Source organism: Ranitomeya variabilis, chromosome 2 (assembly GCF_051348905.1).
Source record: "Ranitomeya variabilis isolate aRanVar5 chromosome 2, aRanVar5.hap1, whole genome shotgun sequence".
Classification (NCBI taxonomy): domain Eukaryota; kingdom Metazoa; phylum Chordata; class Amphibia; order Anura; family Dendrobatidae; genus Ranitomeya; species Ranitomeya variabilis.
Genome location: NC_135233.1, coordinates 193,035,000 through 193,053,972, shown reverse-complemented (window position 1 = coordinate 193,053,972; position 18,973 = coordinate 193,035,000). Strand labels below are relative to the sequence as shown.

At 44.2% G+C, this 18,973-nt stretch overlaps 1 protein-coding gene across 2 annotated transcripts in view; it reads left to right on the top strand.

The window, feature by feature from the left end:
• The window catches only part of KLF8 (KLF transcription factor 8), an 83,387-nt gene extending 64,718 nt beyond the window's left edge, over positions 1-18,669 (top strand). For both annotated transcript variants that reach the window (XM_077283353.1, XM_077283349.1), the window contains exons 3-6: positions 5,608-5,718; positions 8,233-8,296; positions 18,069-18,211; positions 18,328-18,669. In XM_077283353.1, the coding sequence (XP_077139468.1) occupies positions 5,608-5,718; positions 8,233-8,296; positions 18,069-18,211; positions 18,328-18,509 (500 nt within the window). In that variant the 3' untranslated portion in view covers positions 18,510-18,669. The remainder of the gene's footprint in view (positions 1-5,607; positions 5,719-8,232; positions 8,297-18,068; positions 18,212-18,327) is intronic.
• Positions 18,670-18,973: the final 304 nt, after the last annotated feature.

The following is an 18,973-nucleotide window of genomic DNA, read 5'->3' as shown; positions in this document are numbered from 1 at the left end:
CTTGGAAAAGGGCTTTGTATACCTAGGGGGCACTGACGAGCACTGAGGGGTGGGTGGGGAACCCCTTTACTGGTTGCTATGGGATATAGCATGATCACTCTATCCTAGCAACACCTTGGATACGCTTGGAAAAGGGGTTTATCTATCTTGGGGGCACCATTGCAGCACTGCGGGTGGGTGGGGAAACCTTTTACTGGTTGCTATGGGATTTTACATGATCACTCTATCCTAGCAACGCCTTGAATACGCTTGAAAAAGGGGTTTATCTACCTTGGGGGCACTCTCGCAGCACTTAAGGATAGGTGGTTAACCCCTTAGGTGGTTGCTATGGGATTTTACATGACCACTTTATCCTAGCAACGGCTTGTATACGCTTGGAAAAGGGGTTTATCTACCTTGGGGGCACCCTTGCAGCACTGTGGGGAAGCCGGGGAACCCTTTTACTGGTTGCTATGGGATTTTACATGACCAATTTATCCTAGCAACGCCTTGTATACGCTTGGAAAAGGGGTTAATCTACCTTGGGGGCACCCTCACAGCACTGCGGGGTGGGTGGGGAACCCTTTTACTGGTTGCTATGGGATTTTACATGGCCATTCTATCCTAGCAACGCCTTGGATACGCTTAAAAAATGGGTTTATCTACCATGGGGGCACCCTCGCAGCACTGCGGGGAAGCCGGGGAACCCTTTTACTGAGGAAGGAAACAGCACAAAAATTCAAAAGCTGACTTAGGCCATAGTATACCCCCGGGGGATAAACTTTATACCAGGGGGTATAAAATAGTTTTTATAGTATTTCTCTAGGCCATAATGTTATCACTTCACTGTTTTTCTCACCCTATTGCTTATTTGTTGAAAAGTGTGCAGATCTGAACTGACAGTAGATGGCGCTGTCCTGTCAGTGCATAGTTAATGATAACTTGTTTTGTATGTTCTCTATGACACCTCTCTGCTCTCTATGACACCAAATCTTTTCCAATTTTGACAACCATGGAAGATCAATTGTATGACCAGCTTTTGAGATTCTACACTGCAACAGAACAAAGGTACCCTCAGTATACCTACGATCTACCTCCTGAGAAACGTGCAAATGCCAAGTCCCAGTTTAGACAAACAGCAAAGCCATATCGAGCCCAAGGAGGAATTGTTTATCATAGGGAAAAGGAGGTTCTTACTAAAAGTCGACTGCCAAATATCCTGAAGGCCTGTCATGACAACCCAATATCTGGGGGCCATTTTGGCAGAGATAAAACTTTAGCCAAAATCTCTGACCGGTTTTACTGGAAGGGAATGAAAAATGACGTTCACCAGTATGTGAAAGCCTGTCAAAAATGTTTTGTTATAAATCCCAAAATCACAAAGGAAGCTCCACCACTCAACAGTATATCAGTGCCTGGAAAAGTATGGAGCTTAGTTGGGATTGATATGATTGGCCCTCTTCAGGAAACATCAAATGGCAACAAATATATAGTTGCTGCCACTGATCATTTCTCCAAATGGACTGAAGCAACAGCTGTCCCAGATAAGAGTGCCAAGTCAGTGGCAAATTTTTTGTACTCCGTTATCTGTCGCCTTGGCTGTATGGAGACTCTGATTAGCGACCAGGGACGAGAGTTTGTAAACTCGATCATTGACAACCTGATGGAACATTTTCAAACAGATCACCGTATTTCATCTGCATACCACCCACAAACAAATGGCCAGCGGGAACGTGATAATCGGACACTTAAAGAAGCTCTTAGTAAGCTTGTCAATGACCAAGGAAACAACTGGGATCAATTCATCCCTGGTGTTCTGTTTGCCTATCACACATCTGTGCATGCTTCAACCAAGGTTACTCCATTTGAGGTCATGTATGGACGGAAGGCCAAGCTTCCCATGGACCTTAATCCCTCAAAAGATGATACGGTGGATCCCATGCCCATTTCAGATCATGCCACCCCTGATGTGCTAAATACACTGTCAAGCATTCTTAAAAAGCTGCACTCAGACGTCAGTACCAACATCCACTCTGCTCAAGAACACCAGAAGTGTGCCTTTGATCGCCGACACAAAAGCAACAAAGAAATCACTGCTGGTACCATAGTTTATATCAAGAATCAGCGCCGTATTCAACGCATAGGTTCAAAGATGGAACCACGCTGGATTGGACCTTATTTAGTTGTGGAATCCTTGACCAAGGGACCAGTAAAACTTAAGAACAACAAAACTGGCAAGATATTAAGCAACACATACCACACCAGCAACCTAAAGATTTACCAGGATAAAGAGGCTTCTCCACCATCCGATGATGATTATTCCAGTGACTCTGCCACACAGAAAAATAAGCAAACTAAGGCTTTCAACCTACTACCAAGTTCAAGAAGGAAGTATCTTAGCACCACTCTTGGCCTTACGTTTAGTAAGGTTGTATACTGTGGATGCAGACGAGACCTTGAACAACCACGGCGTACATATAAAACCAAAGGTGATGGAAACTGCTTCTTCCGGGCCATCAGCTACATCTTGACAGGAACAGAGGACAACCATTCCCTTCTCAGAGATAAAGTCATCCACCATATGAAAACTGACTTGACAAAAAAACTACAGGACTACTTGAACCAAAATGTGAATGAATATGTGAACATCTCTGGAATCTCTCGTGATGGAGTCTGGGCAACTGATGCAGAGATCATGACCACGGCGAATCTGTTGAGTTGCGACATAATAATCTACACAAACGTCGGTGACTCCATGGATTGGTTGACATATCCTGCAAGCTTCAATCTGCAGTCAACAACTGAACATGCACTGTATCTTGAAAATAAGCACGATCATTTCAATGTTGTTATCAGTGTTTAGCTTTAAACGTTAATTTGGTAGCAAGGACATGCTAGACTAAATGTCATAATACACAGAATGACTGTTGGGCGATTTGTTGCCCCAGATAATTGCATTGCATGATAAGTGACTTATAGCTAATGAGAAATTATTGCCCCCCCTCCCACCGCTAGGTGGTGCTGGCTCTGCTTCTACAAGCTCCAACGGCACTAGCCAGGTGCCGCTCTCCTCTATGGCGCCTGGCTGTGACGTCGGCGCATGGAGAGGCAGCGCCACCTAGCGGCAGGAGGGGGACCCCGTCTACCAGGAGACGGGCAGCGGCGGTTAGCGAGGGGGGGTAATCGGGCAGCCCCCCTAAGGTAACTATAAAATGGGGGGGTATTTGTAATGCATATGCATTACAAATACCCCCCTTTACAACTACTTTTGCCATGGGCAAAAGTTTTGTATAGTGGGAGGTACTCTTTAAGAATTGTCAGTTTGGTTTCTCAATAAAATGTTGAAGCATTAAGTAATTCTTGTGTATATCACTCAATGCAAATGATTTCATTGGGGTATAATATGAGCTGAGAGGTATAAATTGGGCTAGGCAACTTTAACCCCAGATTAGTTACATAATCTGGCCTGGAGGGGTATAGTTTGGCCTAGGCTATTTTACACCCCGGGGTATAGTTTGGCCTAGGCCAGTTTATGCCCGGGTATACTCTGGCATAGACCAAATTATACCCGGGGTTAATCTGGGACAGGGTTACTTTGGCCTGTTACACCGAGGAACCCTTTTACTGGTTGCTATGGGATTTTACATGACCACTTTATCCTAGCAATGCCTTGTATATGCTTGGAAAAGGGGTTTATCTACCTTGGGGGCACCCTGCTTGCTATAGGGTTTTACATGGTGTAAGTACCTTAGATTGATCATTTGAAATCGCTTAGCAACCAGGAAAAGAGTTCCCCAGCCTCCATGCAATGCTGCGACAGTGCCCCCAAGGTAGATAAGCCCCTTTTCCAAGCGTATCCAAGGCGTTGCTAGGATAAAGTGGCCATGTAAAATCCCATAGCAACCAGTAAAAGGGTTCCCCGGCTTCCCCGCAGTGCTGTGAGGGTGCCCCCAAGGTAGATAAACCCCTTTTCCAACCGTATCCAGGGCGTTGCTAGGATAAAGTGGCCATGTAAAATCCCATAGCAACCAGTAAAAGGGATCCCCACCCACCCCGCAGTGCTGTGAGGGTGTCCTCCAAGGTAGATTAACCCCTTTTCCAAGCGTATACAAGGCGTTGCTAGGATAAATTGGTCATGTAAAATCCCATAGCAACCAGTAAAAGGGTTCCCCGGCTTCCCCGCAGTGCTGTGAGGGTGCCCCCAAGGTAGATAAACCCCTTTTCCAACCGTATCCAGGGCGTTGCTAGGATAAAGTGGCCATGTAAAATCCCATAGCAACCAGTAAAAGGGATCCCCACCCACCCCGCAGTGCTGTGAGGGTGTCCTCCAAGGTAGATTAACCCCTTTTCCAAGCGTATACAAGGCGTTGCTAGGATAAATTGGTCATGTAAAATCCCATAGCAACCAGTAAAAGGGTTCCCCGGCTTCCCTGCAGTGCTGTGAGGGTGCCCCCAAGGTAGATAAACCCCTTTTCCAACCGTATCCAGGGCGTTGCTAGGATAAAGTGGCCATGTAAAATCCCATAGCAACCAGTAAAAGGGATCCCCACCCACCCCGCAGTGCTGTGAGGGTGCCCCCAAGGTAGATTAACCCCTTTTCCAAGCGTATACAAGGCGTTGCTAGGATAAATTGGTCATGTAAAATCCCATAGCAACCAGTAAAAGGGTTCCCCGGCTTCCCCGCAGTGCTGTGAGGGTGCCCCCCAAGGTAGATAAACCCCTTTTCCAACCGTATCCAGGGCGTTGCTAGGATAAAGTGGCCATGTAAAATCCCATAGCAACCAGTAAAAGGCTATAGTCTGGCCTGAGGGTATAGTGTGGCCTGTTATAGTTTGGCCTAGGCTGTTTTACATCCTTAGGTATAGTTTGGCCTAGGCCAAAATATACCCAGGGTTAAATGTAGCCTAGGCCACTTTAACCCTGGGGGGTATAATGTGGCCTGGAGGGGTATAGTTTGGCCTAGGCTATTTTACACCCCGGGGTATAGTTTGGCCTAGGCCATTTTATGCCTGGGTATAGTTTGGCCTAGGCCAGTTTATACCCCGGGGTATACTCTGGCCTAGGCCAAATTATACCCGGGGTTAATCTGGGACGGGGTTACTTTGGCCTGTTACACCGGGAACGTGACCGTACGAGGCTGTGTGTGAACATGTCCCAGTGTGACCCTCTGAGTGGGGAATCTGGGTGACTACAGTGCGGTGTTCGGCTCTTGGCTCAGATGTGTCCCGGGAATGTGACTGTATGAGGCTGTGTGTGGACATGCCCCAGTGTGACCCTCTGAGCGAGGAAACTGGGTGACTACAGTCCTGTGTTTGGCTCTTGGCTCAGCCATGTCCTGGGAATGACAGTACAATGTTGCCCTCTGCTGGTTACTCATTAGAATGCTTAATTCGATAAGACTTGATCATTATTTGGCTTTTTCAATCCTTTTACTTGTTTTCAGTTCTTGTTGCATTATAACTATTGAGCGGAATAATTCCCTAATTACACGTCTGGTAGAGGAGCGATATGACAGGAGTTGTACGTGCCTGGCCTTATATATATTTTTGATTGTAAGCTTCCAGCGCGCTGTATCTCCATATTGTTGTTGTTGTGACCTTACTGGTGTGTTTGTTATATTGATTACAGGAAAGACCCACAGTTTAATGATCAAATCTCCAGCGTCTGAAATGGAAGATTCCGATTCCAGAGCCGACCAGTCACCGTCTGACCCCGGACTCTTTGGCTTATCATACTCAGGTATGACTTCCAGGAAATCGTCTCCGAGGAGACATTACCACTTGTGTATTTGTAGCTCTGCATCCACTGAAAAGATGCAGACAATTTTTTGGTAAAAAGAAAATACTCATTTCTGCACTTTATTTTGGAGGGGCATTTAGTATACAGTAATTAAAAAAAAAAAAAAAAAATGGAATTTTTTTGTTGTTGCGGTTTTTAGTGGCTAAAAAAATCAGAACTCTAATAAAAGAAAAAAGTATTTTTTTTTTCTTTTTCCCTGAAAACTAACTTTTCTTATATAATTTTTGTCTTTATATTATTCCTCATGGATGTCTGAGGTTTTAATTTTTTCATACAGTTTGGTTTTGGTCACTTTAGTATTGCGTTTCTTGTGGGAAGTTGGACAACCAAAAACTGTTTTGGCTTTCTATTTTCTCTTTTTCTTCTTACTACATATACCGTATCGTATTTTATATTTATTTATTATTTTCATTATTTTAACATTCAAAAAATAAAGTACATTTTTATTTTCAATAAGCTGAAAACCACCATCGACACCATGTAAAAAAAAACACCGGCTTTTCCCAGAAACGGCTTCACCTAGGGAATCCCTTCGTAGTTGTGCCGGTATCTTAGACGAATTGTGCTCACATTCCCCTCCTTGGAGTTTTGAGGGTCTCTGTACCGGATCCTTTGCTGCCTGCACCCATACTGTGGATATGTAATTGGGGCGCGTACTTCTTCTTTTTCCGAATACTGTGTACATGGTCCTACTCTGGGCACATGGTGGGGCTCTGCTGATCCGGTGGTGTGCTGGGTGTTGGACCGCCACTGATCTCATATACAATAGTGCAAAATACCACAGCTCAAATGTTATTGGCAAGTTGGCCCCTATATCGGCCGGGGATCATGGGACGTTGACTATGACTAGTCTGGGACAGACTGAAATATCGTGTCCTTACTATTGCCATATGCTCATATACCATTAACACTTTCAGTTGCTTCTTCATGTGGCTTCTGTAGTATTTTACCCTACAGTTTGTCGTGACGTCCACGGCTACAGCGCTCCCTTTGTCTTCGAGCATGAGTGCCAACCAGAGATTTGAGTAATCTATCCGGGGATAAGCCATCAACCATTAAGTCCTGGCCGCCCTTTAGTGGTTCCCCCCTCTGCAGCAGTGCCGTGCATGTCGAGGTTATCGGTGGTTCTGGCACGCCGCACAGCTCCGAAGACGCCATATGGCTTTGTGCTATGGATTTCACTGGATTGGCTTTTGGAAGCCATGTCTCTCTTCCAGCACCTTTTGATCTACTAGTAATGTGAAAAGCCTCTATTCTTCTGTTTACTGATGACAGATCTGAATAAGGGCTTGTATTTTTTGCAGGATGAGTTGAAGGTTTTTATTGGTACCATTTGGCGGTACATTACGTTTTTTTTTTTTTTTTTCTTATTCCATTTTTTTGTAAGACCGAATGAGCAAATATTGTACACTTCCTGAATTGCTATATATTGGTTCTTTAAAGGGTAACCCCTTGTGAATCTGTTTCCCCCTTATAAAATAATATCACCTATACTCCCCTCTGGTGTTGGCTCCGTTCCAGTGGCTCCCCCGGGGATCGCATAACATTGTCACGTGATCCCTGAGGCCGATCAGGCTTCAGTGTCACCTCCTTCAGACAAATGATATACATCCGTAGAAAGCAAAAGCTACGGCTGCTATGTAGGCGATTCGTCCGAAGGAGGGAGCGTGAAGCCTGGTTGGCCGAAGGGATCGCGTGACAATGTTATGTGATCCCTGGGGAGCCACTGGAACGGCGCCAGCACCGGAAGGGAGCATAGGTGGTGCTATTTTACAAGGGGGAAACCTATTCAGAACACACACACTTCCTGAATCCCTTGTTGCATCCTTTGTGAGTGTTTTGTTTCTTTTTCCATTATAAGTATGAGCCGGATCACATTTGTTGATGCCACAATTTTCCCTAATGACTAATTTTGTAGTCTTAAATACCTCAGTAGGTGACATGTGTACCTCATCAGCTGCCAATGGTCAGATTCAAAGTAACTAGCATATTTCCTGGCAGATAATGGTACACAGCCATCATCTGCCTCTGCCAGAAGGGAGTGGAGCTGATAATAACAGGGCACCTTAATTTCTGCGATCTGAGGTCTTATCCCAGAGAAATCCATGTTTTTCTTATATGTAAATGAGCTGTTAGGATCTCTGGGAAGGACATAGATCTCCCTGAGGATCCGTCCCCAGAGATTATTATAAATGAAAGGAGGCTTTACCAGTGTGAGACATGTAATGACTGACAGTCTGATCTCCTGATCTACCTGCATGTCTCACACTGGTAATGCCTGTCATTACAAAAAAAATCCCTGGAGGCAGATTCTCAGGGAGATCTATGTCCGGCCCAGAGATCTGAACAGCTCATTTACATATTAAGAAAAATCTGGATTTCAGGAGGGACGATCCTTACTGACGGATTTATTTCTGAGCACGTGTCTTAAAGGGAATCGATTTTATTTTTCAGTTAAAGTGGAGCCTGATTCTCCAGTGGAGATAAACAGCGACAGTGATGAGAGCCTTCCACACAGGTAAAACCAAATTGATTTCTATCTCTTTACTTTGCTTTAAGACTTAAATATCAAAAGTGAAGGAAAATCGAGACAGCACTGATGGGGTCCAATTGGAAAATGTTGCATCTAATACAGGGCGATAGTTCACTTATGATTGTTACATTCAGTAGGTGGTGCCAGTGATCTAGTCATTTTCCTTCAGGAGATGCAATATGCGTATTTAAATTCCTAGTGAAGCATTCCATGGCCTTTAAGTCTCCTTACTCCGGCTGAGCACATTACAACACTGAAAGAAAGAAGTGAATGAACCACCACCAGAGTATATAATCCTTTTTTTTAAAAAGTAATTTTATTAAATATATCTCTTTAAAGGAAAGGTGCCGCAATTTTGTTTTTGTATTAAAAATGATTGTTTATATAAACAATTATCTTTAATACAAAATTATTTTTTTTAACCTTAATATCTTTTTTATTATTAATAATTTTTGCAGCCACTGGGCGCCGCCATTTTGCTTTGCAGGAGTGTAAGAGTCCCAGCACGACATTTCCACTCTGCATTTACGGCAGCCCTGTGCATAGGACTCAGCAGTCGGGAGCCGACCGCGTTATCTCCTGCTCTGATCTGGCCACGCCCCCTGGGCTGTCTCCACATCACAGCAGAGGCAGGAGGTCGGCGCCATGTTTCTTCAGCCCACAGTGTGTGAGCTCCACTGTGACTGAGAGCTGTGCTGTTGGAGGGGCAGCTCCAGCTGCCTCTCCTTTCACACTGTCAGCAGTCGGCCGTTCCCTGTCCTCTGCTGCCTGGTGCCCTGGCTCAATCTCTAGAATCGCTAGAGAGGGTGAAGTGCTGGGGTCTGATGTCCTCTATCAGGAGCTGCAGAGAGGTAACAGGGGGGGGAGGGGAGAATCTCTGTGCTGCTCCGACCCGACCCTGCCTCTCACTGCAGCCACTGATCAAGGACATCAGACCGTGTATCTATCACTACACTGTGCTGAGCCATGTACCTAATCCTCTCCTGTATGATACTGTCTGCTGTGCCCTGTACCTAATCCTCTCCTGTGTGATACTATGCTGAGCCATGCATCTAATCCTATAATGTGATACTATGCTGAGCCATGTATCTAATCCTATACTGTGTGATACTGTCTGCTGAGCCATGCATCTAATCCTATACTGTGATACTATGCTGAGCCGTGTATCTAATCCTATACTGTGTGATACTGTCTGCTGAGCCATGCATCTAATCCTATACTGTGATACTATGCTGTGCCATGTACCTAATCCTCTCCTGTATGATAGTCTGCTGTGCCATGTACCTAATCCTCTCCTGTATGATAGTCTGCTGTGCCATGTACCTAATCCTCTCCTGTATGATACTGTCTGCTGTGCCCTGTACCTAATCCTCTCCTGTGTGATACTATGCTGAGCCGTGTATCTAATCCTATACTGTGTGATACTGTCTGCTGAGCCATGCATCTAATCCTATACTGTGATACTATGCTGAGCCATGTATCTAATCCTATACTGTGTGATACTGTCTGCTGAGCCATGCATCTAATTTTATACTGTGATACTATGCTGAGCCATGCATCTAATTCTATCCTGTGTGATACTGACTGCTGAGCCGTGTATCTAAGGCTACGTTCACATTTGCGTTGTGCGCCGCAGCGTCGGCGCCGCAACGCACAACGCAAACAAAAACGCAGCAAAACGCATGCACAACGCTGCGTTTTGCGCCGCTTGCGTCCTTTTTTTCATTGATTTTGGACGCAGCAAAAATGCAACTTGCTGCGTCCTCTGCGCCCGGACGCGGGCGCCGCAGGGACGCATGCGGCGCAAAACGCAAGTGCGACGCATGTCCATGCGCCCCCATGTTAAATATAGGGGCGCATGACGCATGCGGCGACGCTGCGGCGCCCGACGCTGCGGCGCAGGCCGCAAATGTGAACGTAGCCTAATCCTCTCCTGTGTGATACTATGCTGAGCCGTGTATCTAATCCTATACTGTGTGATACTGTCTGCTGAGCCATGCATCTAATCCTATACTGTGATACTATGCTGAGCCATGCATCTAATTCTATCCTGTGTGATACTGACTGCTGAGCCGTGTATCTAATCCTCTCCTGTGTGATACTGACTGCTGAGCCGTGTATCTAATCCTCTCCTGTGTGATACTATGCTGAGCCGTGTATCTAATCCTATACTGTGTGATACTGTCTGCTGAGCCATGCATCTAATCCTATACTGTGATACTATGCTGAGCCATGCATCTAATTCTATCCTGTGTGATACTGACTGCTGAGCCGTGTATCTAATCCTCTCCTGTGTGATACTGACTGCTGAGCCGTGTATCTAATCCTCTCCTGTGTGATACTATGCTGAGCCGTGTATCTAATCCTATACTGTGTGATACTGTCTGCTGAGCCATGCATCTAATCCTATACTGTGATACTATGCTGAGCCATGCATCTAATTCTATCCTGTGTGATACTGACTGCTGAGCCGTGTATCTAATCCTCTCCTGTGTGATACTGACTGCTGAGCCGTGTATCTAATCCTCTCCTGTATGATAGTCTGCTGTGCCATGTACCTAATCCTCTCCTGTATGATACTGTCTGCTGTGCCCTGTACCTAATCCTCTCCTGTGTGATACTATGCTGAGCCGTGTATCTAATCCTATACTGTGTGATACTGTCTGCTGAGCCATGCATCTAATTTTATACTGTGATACTATGCTGAGCCATGCATCTAATTCTATCCTGTGTGATACTGACTGCTGAGCCATGTATCTAATCCTCTCCTGTGTGATACTATGCTGAGCCGTGTATCTAATCCTATACTGTGTGATACTGTCTGCTGAGCCATGCATCTAATCCTATACTGTGATACTATGCTGAGCCATGCATCTAATTCTATCCTATGTGATACTGACTGCTGAGCCGTGTATCTAATCCTCTCCTGTGTGATACTGACTGCTGAGCCGTGTATCTAATCCTCTCCTGTGTGATACTGTCTTCTGAGCTGTGTATCTAATCTTATCCTGTGTGATACTGACTACTGAGCCGTGTATCTAATCCTATCCTGTGATACTGTCTGCTGAGCTGTGTATCTAATCTTATCCTGTGTGATACTGACTGCTGAGCCGTGTATCTAATCCTATCCTGTGATACTGTCTGCTGAGCCGTGTATCTAATCCTATCCTGTGTGATACTGACTGCTGAGCCGTGTATCTAATCCTATCCTGTGTGATACTGACTGCTGAGCCGTGCATCTAATCCTCTCCTGTGTGATACTGACTGCTGAGCCGTGTATCTAATCCTCTCCTGTGTGATACTGACTGCTGAGCCGTGTATCTAATCCTCTCCTGTGTGATACTGACTGCTGAGCCGTGTATCTAATCCTCTCCTGTGTGATACTGACTGCTGAGCCGTGTATCTAATCCTCTCACTGCTGAGCCGTGTATCTAATCCTCTCCTGTGTGATACTGACTGCTGAGCCATGTATCTAATCCTATCCTGTGTGATACTGTCTGGTGAACCGTGTATCTAATCCTCTCAGGCACTCCTCTCCCCCCTGCATATCTTTCCCCATTACACACACAACTCAATGCATGCGATAACAGGAGCTGCAGGGGTCATGCTGTATTATGGCATTATGTGAGATCTATATGACGGTATTATGTGATCTGTATGGTGGTGATTATGCTTGATCAGTATTGTGAGAATTATACGGTGGTATTGTGTGTGATCTATATGGTGGTATTATGTGAGAACACTGGCGGTATTATGTGTGATCTATATGGTGGTATTATGTGAGAACACTGGCAGTATTATGTGTGATCTATATGGCGGTATGTGAGAACACTGGCGGTATTATGTGTGATCTATATGGTGGTATGTGAGAACACTGGCGGTATTATGTGTGATCTATATGGTGGTATTATGTGAGAACACTGGCGGTATTATGTGTGATCTATATGGTGGTATTATGTGAGAACACTGGCAGTATTATGTGTGATCTATATGGCGGTATGTGAGAACACTGGCGGTATTATGTGTGATCTATATGGTGGTATTATGTGAGAACACTGGCAGTATTATGTGTGATCTATATGGTGGTATGTGAGAACTGTATGATGGTATTGTGTGTGATCCATATGGCTGTATTATGTGTGCTCTATATGGTGGTATGTGAGAACTGTATGACAGTATTGTGTGTGATCTATTTGATGGTATTGTGTGTGATCTATATGGCGGTATTATGTGTGAGCTATATGGCAGTATTATGTGAGAACACTATGGCAGTATTATCTTCAGAAAGCGGACCCATTCTATGGTGGTTCTGGCTGAGCACCTGCTCGCGGGTCTGGGGTAATAGAGGGGGCAGCATGACCTCCAGTTAGGTGCAGTCAGGGCTGGTCAGGCTGCTGAAGAGAGGGGTCTCATTTTTATTGTTACTATATGGCTAAATTTCCTTCCCAGCGTCACCCCGTACTTCGCCTGTCGTCTCACTTTCACACATCACCAGGACAGGATGGAGAAGACAGGATCTGAGGAGGGGAATGGGGTCTTAGCATGCAAAGTCTGGATCAGAACAGGCCATCAATCCGCAGAAATGTTTCCTGGATTTCTGTGGAGCAGACTGTCCATCCATGTGTATAAAAGACAGTGCTCTATGTACAATCCCTGGCTGCTCCGCGCACCAAACAGGGGGCCCCCATAGACCAGCACACTGCTCTCCTGAAATACTCTGCGCTGCGGTCACCCTGCTCCCTCCACCACATATCTCCCAGAATCCTTGCTGGCTGCCATCCTCGGTGACTGTCTACTTGTCAGTGTAAGGCTGCTTTCACACTAGCGTCAGTACGGGCCCGTCGCAGTGCGTCGGGCCGACGTACCGACGCATGCTGTGAAAGAAATGCCCGACGTGGTAGCGGATGTAGTCTTACGACGCTTCCGCTGCCCCATTGTAAGGTCCGGGGAGGAGGGGGCGGAGTTTCGGCTGCGCATGCACGGTCGAAAATGGCGGACTCGACGCACAAAAAAACCGTTACATGTAATTTTTTTTGTGGCGGCGGTCCGCCAAAACACGACTCAACCGTCGCACGGTGGTTGCGACGTGTGGCAATACGTCGCAATGCGTCGGTAATGTTAGTCTATGGGGAAAAAACACATCCTGCAGACAACTTTGCAGGATGTGTTTTGCAGGATGTGTTTTATCTCCTGAACGACGCATTGCGACGTACAGCCAACAACGCTAGTGTGCAAGTAGCCTAAGGCTGCCGTCACACATTCAGTATTTGGTCAGTATTTTACCTCAGTATTTGTAAGCCAAGACCAGGAGTGGCTGATAAATGCAGAAGTGGTGCAGATGTGTCTGTTATACTTCTCCTCTAATTGTCCCACTCCTGGTTTTGGCTACAAATACTGAGGTAAAATACTGACCAAATACTGCTAGTGTGACGGCAGCCTTGCTCTGCAGTCACCAACAAAATGGCTGCTCACTGGGTTCCTGAATCTCATCCTCTCTTATCCCTTAGCAGACACCCAGAAGGGAAGGAGAGGAGACATCACACACGTCAGCAGACTCCGCCCATAATTACTGCAGTGCTGTAATGTGAGCTTGTTGTACACGAGGTTTTTCTGAAATTTCAGCAGCTGCTCCCCCTAGTGTTTAAAAGTGGAAATTCCAAAACTTTTCAAATTATTTTTCATATTTTACTAAATTATAAACAAATGATAATAATTTTTAAGAAAATGTAAACATTAATTCTTTAAATTTTTACAATTTCTGTAAAAAAAATTTTTTTGATGGCACCTTCCCTTTAAGGCTTCTTTTACACTTACCGTGCTTTGTGCGGGCTTTATTACCGCAATTTTCACGGTCTGCCGCAATAACTGACCACAAAAAACTTGCGGATCGACGTTTTTCGGGTTTCCAATACTATGGCAAAAGTATTGGAAAAAAAAACAGCGTTCCACAAAACTGGAAGTCACGGGGCACTGCAAAAACAAGCTGTGATGGTGTGATATGCTATGTGGGTATCATTTTTGTGTATATTTCTATCTTACTGATTATCATGGTGTTACTGTATCTTGTAGGATGAGTTGTTATTTGCCATCTGATATTCTCCCCACAGTTCTGTATTGTTATCTCTCCACAGGGTCAGTGAATAATGTTGTTTGCTAATATGCTAATGACATGTTGACCTAGCTTGTTGAAACAACGAGCCCCTGAGACCTTCCCCCTCCTGGCCTGTGAATGAGGGGGGAGACTTGTAAATATCAGGGAGGTGAGACACAGAGATCAGTCTGATGTGGAACCATGATGTGAAGAGCATATCAGAGAGAAAGAAGGGAATATGGACTGTTATCCTCTGTGCTGGATTGTTGGACTTTTATTCTGTAACTGAACTGTATTCGTGTTCTGGATTATTTAATCCTTTGTGTGATGGATCGTATATATATGGACCTTTCGTGTTTTGCCTAAATAAAGGTCTTGGAATTGTTCACTATTCTCTTGCTCTGTTGATTGTGTGATACTGGAGAAGGAACCCGTGACACAAGCTTTTGTTGTTTTTGCAGCCCCATTGATTTTCAATGGGGGCCATGTCCGTAATCCGTGAAAAATATCGAGCAGGCTCAATATTTTTTCACTGCCTTAAATATGGCCCTCACGGCCATATGGCGTGCCGTGGAATTATTGCGGCCCCATAGAAATCTATTGGGGTCACAAAACCACGGTAAGTGTAAAAGAAGCCTAAAATAGACAAAGGGAATCGGAAAACTACTGGACACCAAACAAGCAGGGGCAGTGGCTCTGTGTATTTTGGCAGCTTGATCTAACATTATGTGGTAGACATTCATTTTTTGTCACCATATCTATATTTATTACTATTTTCTTAAATTGCTGTTTGCACTTTTTTGAATTCTGCTACCAATCTGTTTACTTTAGGCTACACTTCAATATTTTGACTTGCTTGATCATTGATTATTTCTGGATTTTGCATTATATTGGTAACATTCTGCACCTGCTTGTTTGGTGTCCAGTAGTTTTCCGATTCCCATTGTCTATTTTAGGAGATAAATATTTACTAAAATGCATTTTTTTTAAAAAGGATTATACTCTCTGGTGGATTATTCCCTTCCTCCTTTCAGTGTTGTAATATACTCATGAGTTTTTTTTTGTCCTTGATATATGACTTGGGAGTTACGTGCTTTATTCCAGCTGAGCACTGTCCACAAGGAGAAATGTTCTGCTTTGAGGTGCTTTCACATTGCGTATAGTTACACGTTCATGGATCCTGTTGAGGGCTTGTGTCCGAACCCCCTCCGCAAAACAGGATTCGAGGCCATAGACTATAATGATGTCAGCAGAGTGTGCGCAAAATGTGGTAATGTATGCTGTGTGTGTGTGTATGTAGCATAGCTGTGTCTGTGTGTATGTATATATGTATGTATGTAGCAAAGCTGTGTGTGTGTGTAGCATAGCTGTGTCTGTGTGTATGTATGTATGTAGCAAAGCTGTGGGTATATGTAGCATAGCTGTGTCTGTGTGTATGTATATATGTATGTATGTAGCATAGCTGTGTGTGTGTGTATGTAGCATAGCTGTGTGTGTGTATGTAGCATAGCTGTGTGTGTATGTATATATGTATGTACTGTATGTAGCACAGCGGTGTGCATGCTCTTTATTTCGATGATGTGGCTGAGCTGAGGTTATTGTGGAGATGTGGCTACCTGTTGCGTTACTTACTACGTGCAAATATAAGACAATACAAGTGCTTGAAAGTCTACTCTAGGTAAGACAAAAGTGATTTACCACTGAGTTCTTGTTCTCCATCTTTTTTTCTTATTTTGGATGACATTTGTATTTAGTGATGTTGGGGTTTAAATGAGCATGAACAGCTTAATAAATCATCGAAGTGGTGATTGTCCCACTCGCATACCTTAGTAACTGATATGAAAATAAGGACAAGGAAATTATTTTGGTCATCTTCATTTGGGCATTCACAATTTATTTTATTTTTTTAATTTCTGCACTCCTCAATGCTGAAAATTGCAACACCAAAAATGGAAGTCGTTGTGGAGACACCGGGTCAGCCTGAAAACGCAAGGACCAGGGCTCAACGCCCTGCTCTCCTTTTACCGTGGGTGTAATGTTACTCAGACCTCACAGGGTGAGGGTAAAACGGTGTGGCAATACTTTATTGAACCACAAAACAGTCAAATAACACATAGAACAGTCCCAGCAAAATGCCCAAGATGGTGCAAATTACAGAGTCTCACCCTTCTGCTGACTCTCTGGGATTAAAATCAGCTGTGATTTGGGAGGTTCTAGGGCCGACTACCCCACCTGTGGCATGCACAGAGAGAAGGTAACAACAAGCTTAGGAAGATGACAGGGCCGGCTCCAGGTTTTCGTGGGCCCCAGGAGAAAGAGTCTCAGTGGGCCCCTTTAACACATACCACAATCCATGATGCACAGATAGATGTAGGTATAGTACAATGCCAAAGATTTCACTTTTTACATTACATGAATGTTGTCAATAGCTCAGAAACAGGACAGATTAGTCCTCCATACAGTATTATGGACACCACATAGTGCTCTATGCAGAATAATGTGCCCATTATAATGCTCCATACATTATAATGGACCCTATATATTTATCCATACAGTAGAACGGGCCTCGTATACTGCTCCATATGTAATTGGCCCCATATAATGCTCCATATGTAATTGGCCCCATAAAATGTTTCATATGTAATTGGCCCCATAATGCTCCTTATGTAATGGGACCCATAAGATGCTCCATATGTGACGGGCCCATAAAATGCTCCATATGTAATGGGCCCCATATACTGTTCCATATATAATGGGCCCCATATACTGCTCCATATGTGGTTTTGTAAAGCGTGTCTGGTTCTTTGGATCACTGGATCTCTTGGGTAACTTGTTACAGAGGCATATCCCCTTTTTTTAGTTCACAACTGTTGTCCTTTAAGCCATCTTCCAGAGGGGAAGGGGTGATGAGGTTAACACGCATTTTGATTATCTATAGTTTACCCTTCGATGTCAACAAACTGGCCTGGACAATGTGAAATCAACATATTAGCAAACAGCTATTGTTCAATTACCCTGCGTCTCTGTCTTCCGGGATAACTACACAATATGTTACAACAATTGTCAACTTAAAAGTCAATATTACAGGCTTATACTATCAAAAGTTTCTTTCCTTGACCAACCAAAGAACAAACACAAATTTAAAAGTTAACATATAGATAAGTCTATGCCTCCTGACTTACTGAGAATAGACGTCTGGATAATTAAGATTAAATGCTGTGACGTCAGTCAAGGAATGATGGAAATGTGTGAATGATCAAATCACTAGATGGAAACAACATTTTCAAAACCTCTCGATTTATTCGATGTCGAGTATGAGTGTCACGTGCAGAAATCCCTGCACTTACAGCCATGTCTATTAGGGAAATTATTAATGGTTGTCCAAAGAAGGTTCTGCCTCTAAATGCACTTGGGCAAATCATCAAAATCCTCTGCTGGCAGCTCCTGCATAATCACTGAGCAATGACGTCCCTGACGTGTTCGATGGAAGACAAGTCTGGAGATGCTGCAGCCATGGAGACATTGTTTCCATTTTCTCATCATTTGCTGATCAGTAACCTGTCAGTCCAACCTGTGATTTCAGTAATTCCACAACTTTTCTTTCTTGATGTTGCAATTTCAATGTTGGAGATATTAATGATTTTAAAACTGCTGCTTTTCCTCCAGTTCCCGCCTCTTTCGGATGCATCCCAGTGGAGCAGGGTTTCCAGATGCAAGGAAAAAGAGAGTTCATCAATGTGATTTTGAAGGCTGCGATAAAGTATATACCAAGAGCTCACACCTAAAAGCCCACAGGAGGATACACACAGGTGCCTTTCTGGATAGTAATGAATACGTGGAAGGTTTTATGTCTAACGCTTAGATTATTGCATGGATGGCTTTAGCATGGAGCACTTCTAACCTTTTGTATTTCTTTTCTTCTTAGGAGAAAAACCCTACAAATGCACATGGGAGGGTTGTACGTGGAAATTTGCCAGATCAGACGAGTTGACGCGACATTTCCGTAAACATACAGGCATTAAACCTTTCATTTGTACGAACTGTGACCGAACCTTCTCTCGTTCCGATCATCTGGCCCTCCACCGCAGGAGGCATATCATGATGTGACAGTATTTCATGGACCTATTGTGGGATGGGGGTGGGAACGGCTGAAAGAAACTTTTGATATTTCATAGACTTCAAAATCATTGCCTAATCTTCTTTCAGCTCCAATATCTTTTCACCGACTCATTTGACATTTAATGTCAATATTCATTTTGTTGCTTTTCGTTCTAGTCGTCTCCTCTTATTTATTGGTATGGTGCGAGTCCTGTAATGTATACTCACCTTCTGCCACAGAAAGCACAGTCCCGGAGAGACCTTTTCTGCTCCACCAGCATCTTGCGTTTCCCCCTTCTTCTCCAAGGATCTTCTAGAAATTCATTTCCCGCCACCTCGACTTGGGACATTATGAAGTGATACAAACTCTATATCTGAAGTAATGTGATTGAAGCGCTGTCTGTCCTGACAAATGAAGCTGAGAAATGGCAAAAAAAAACAAAAAATATATCTATTTTCCTTCACACCATTTG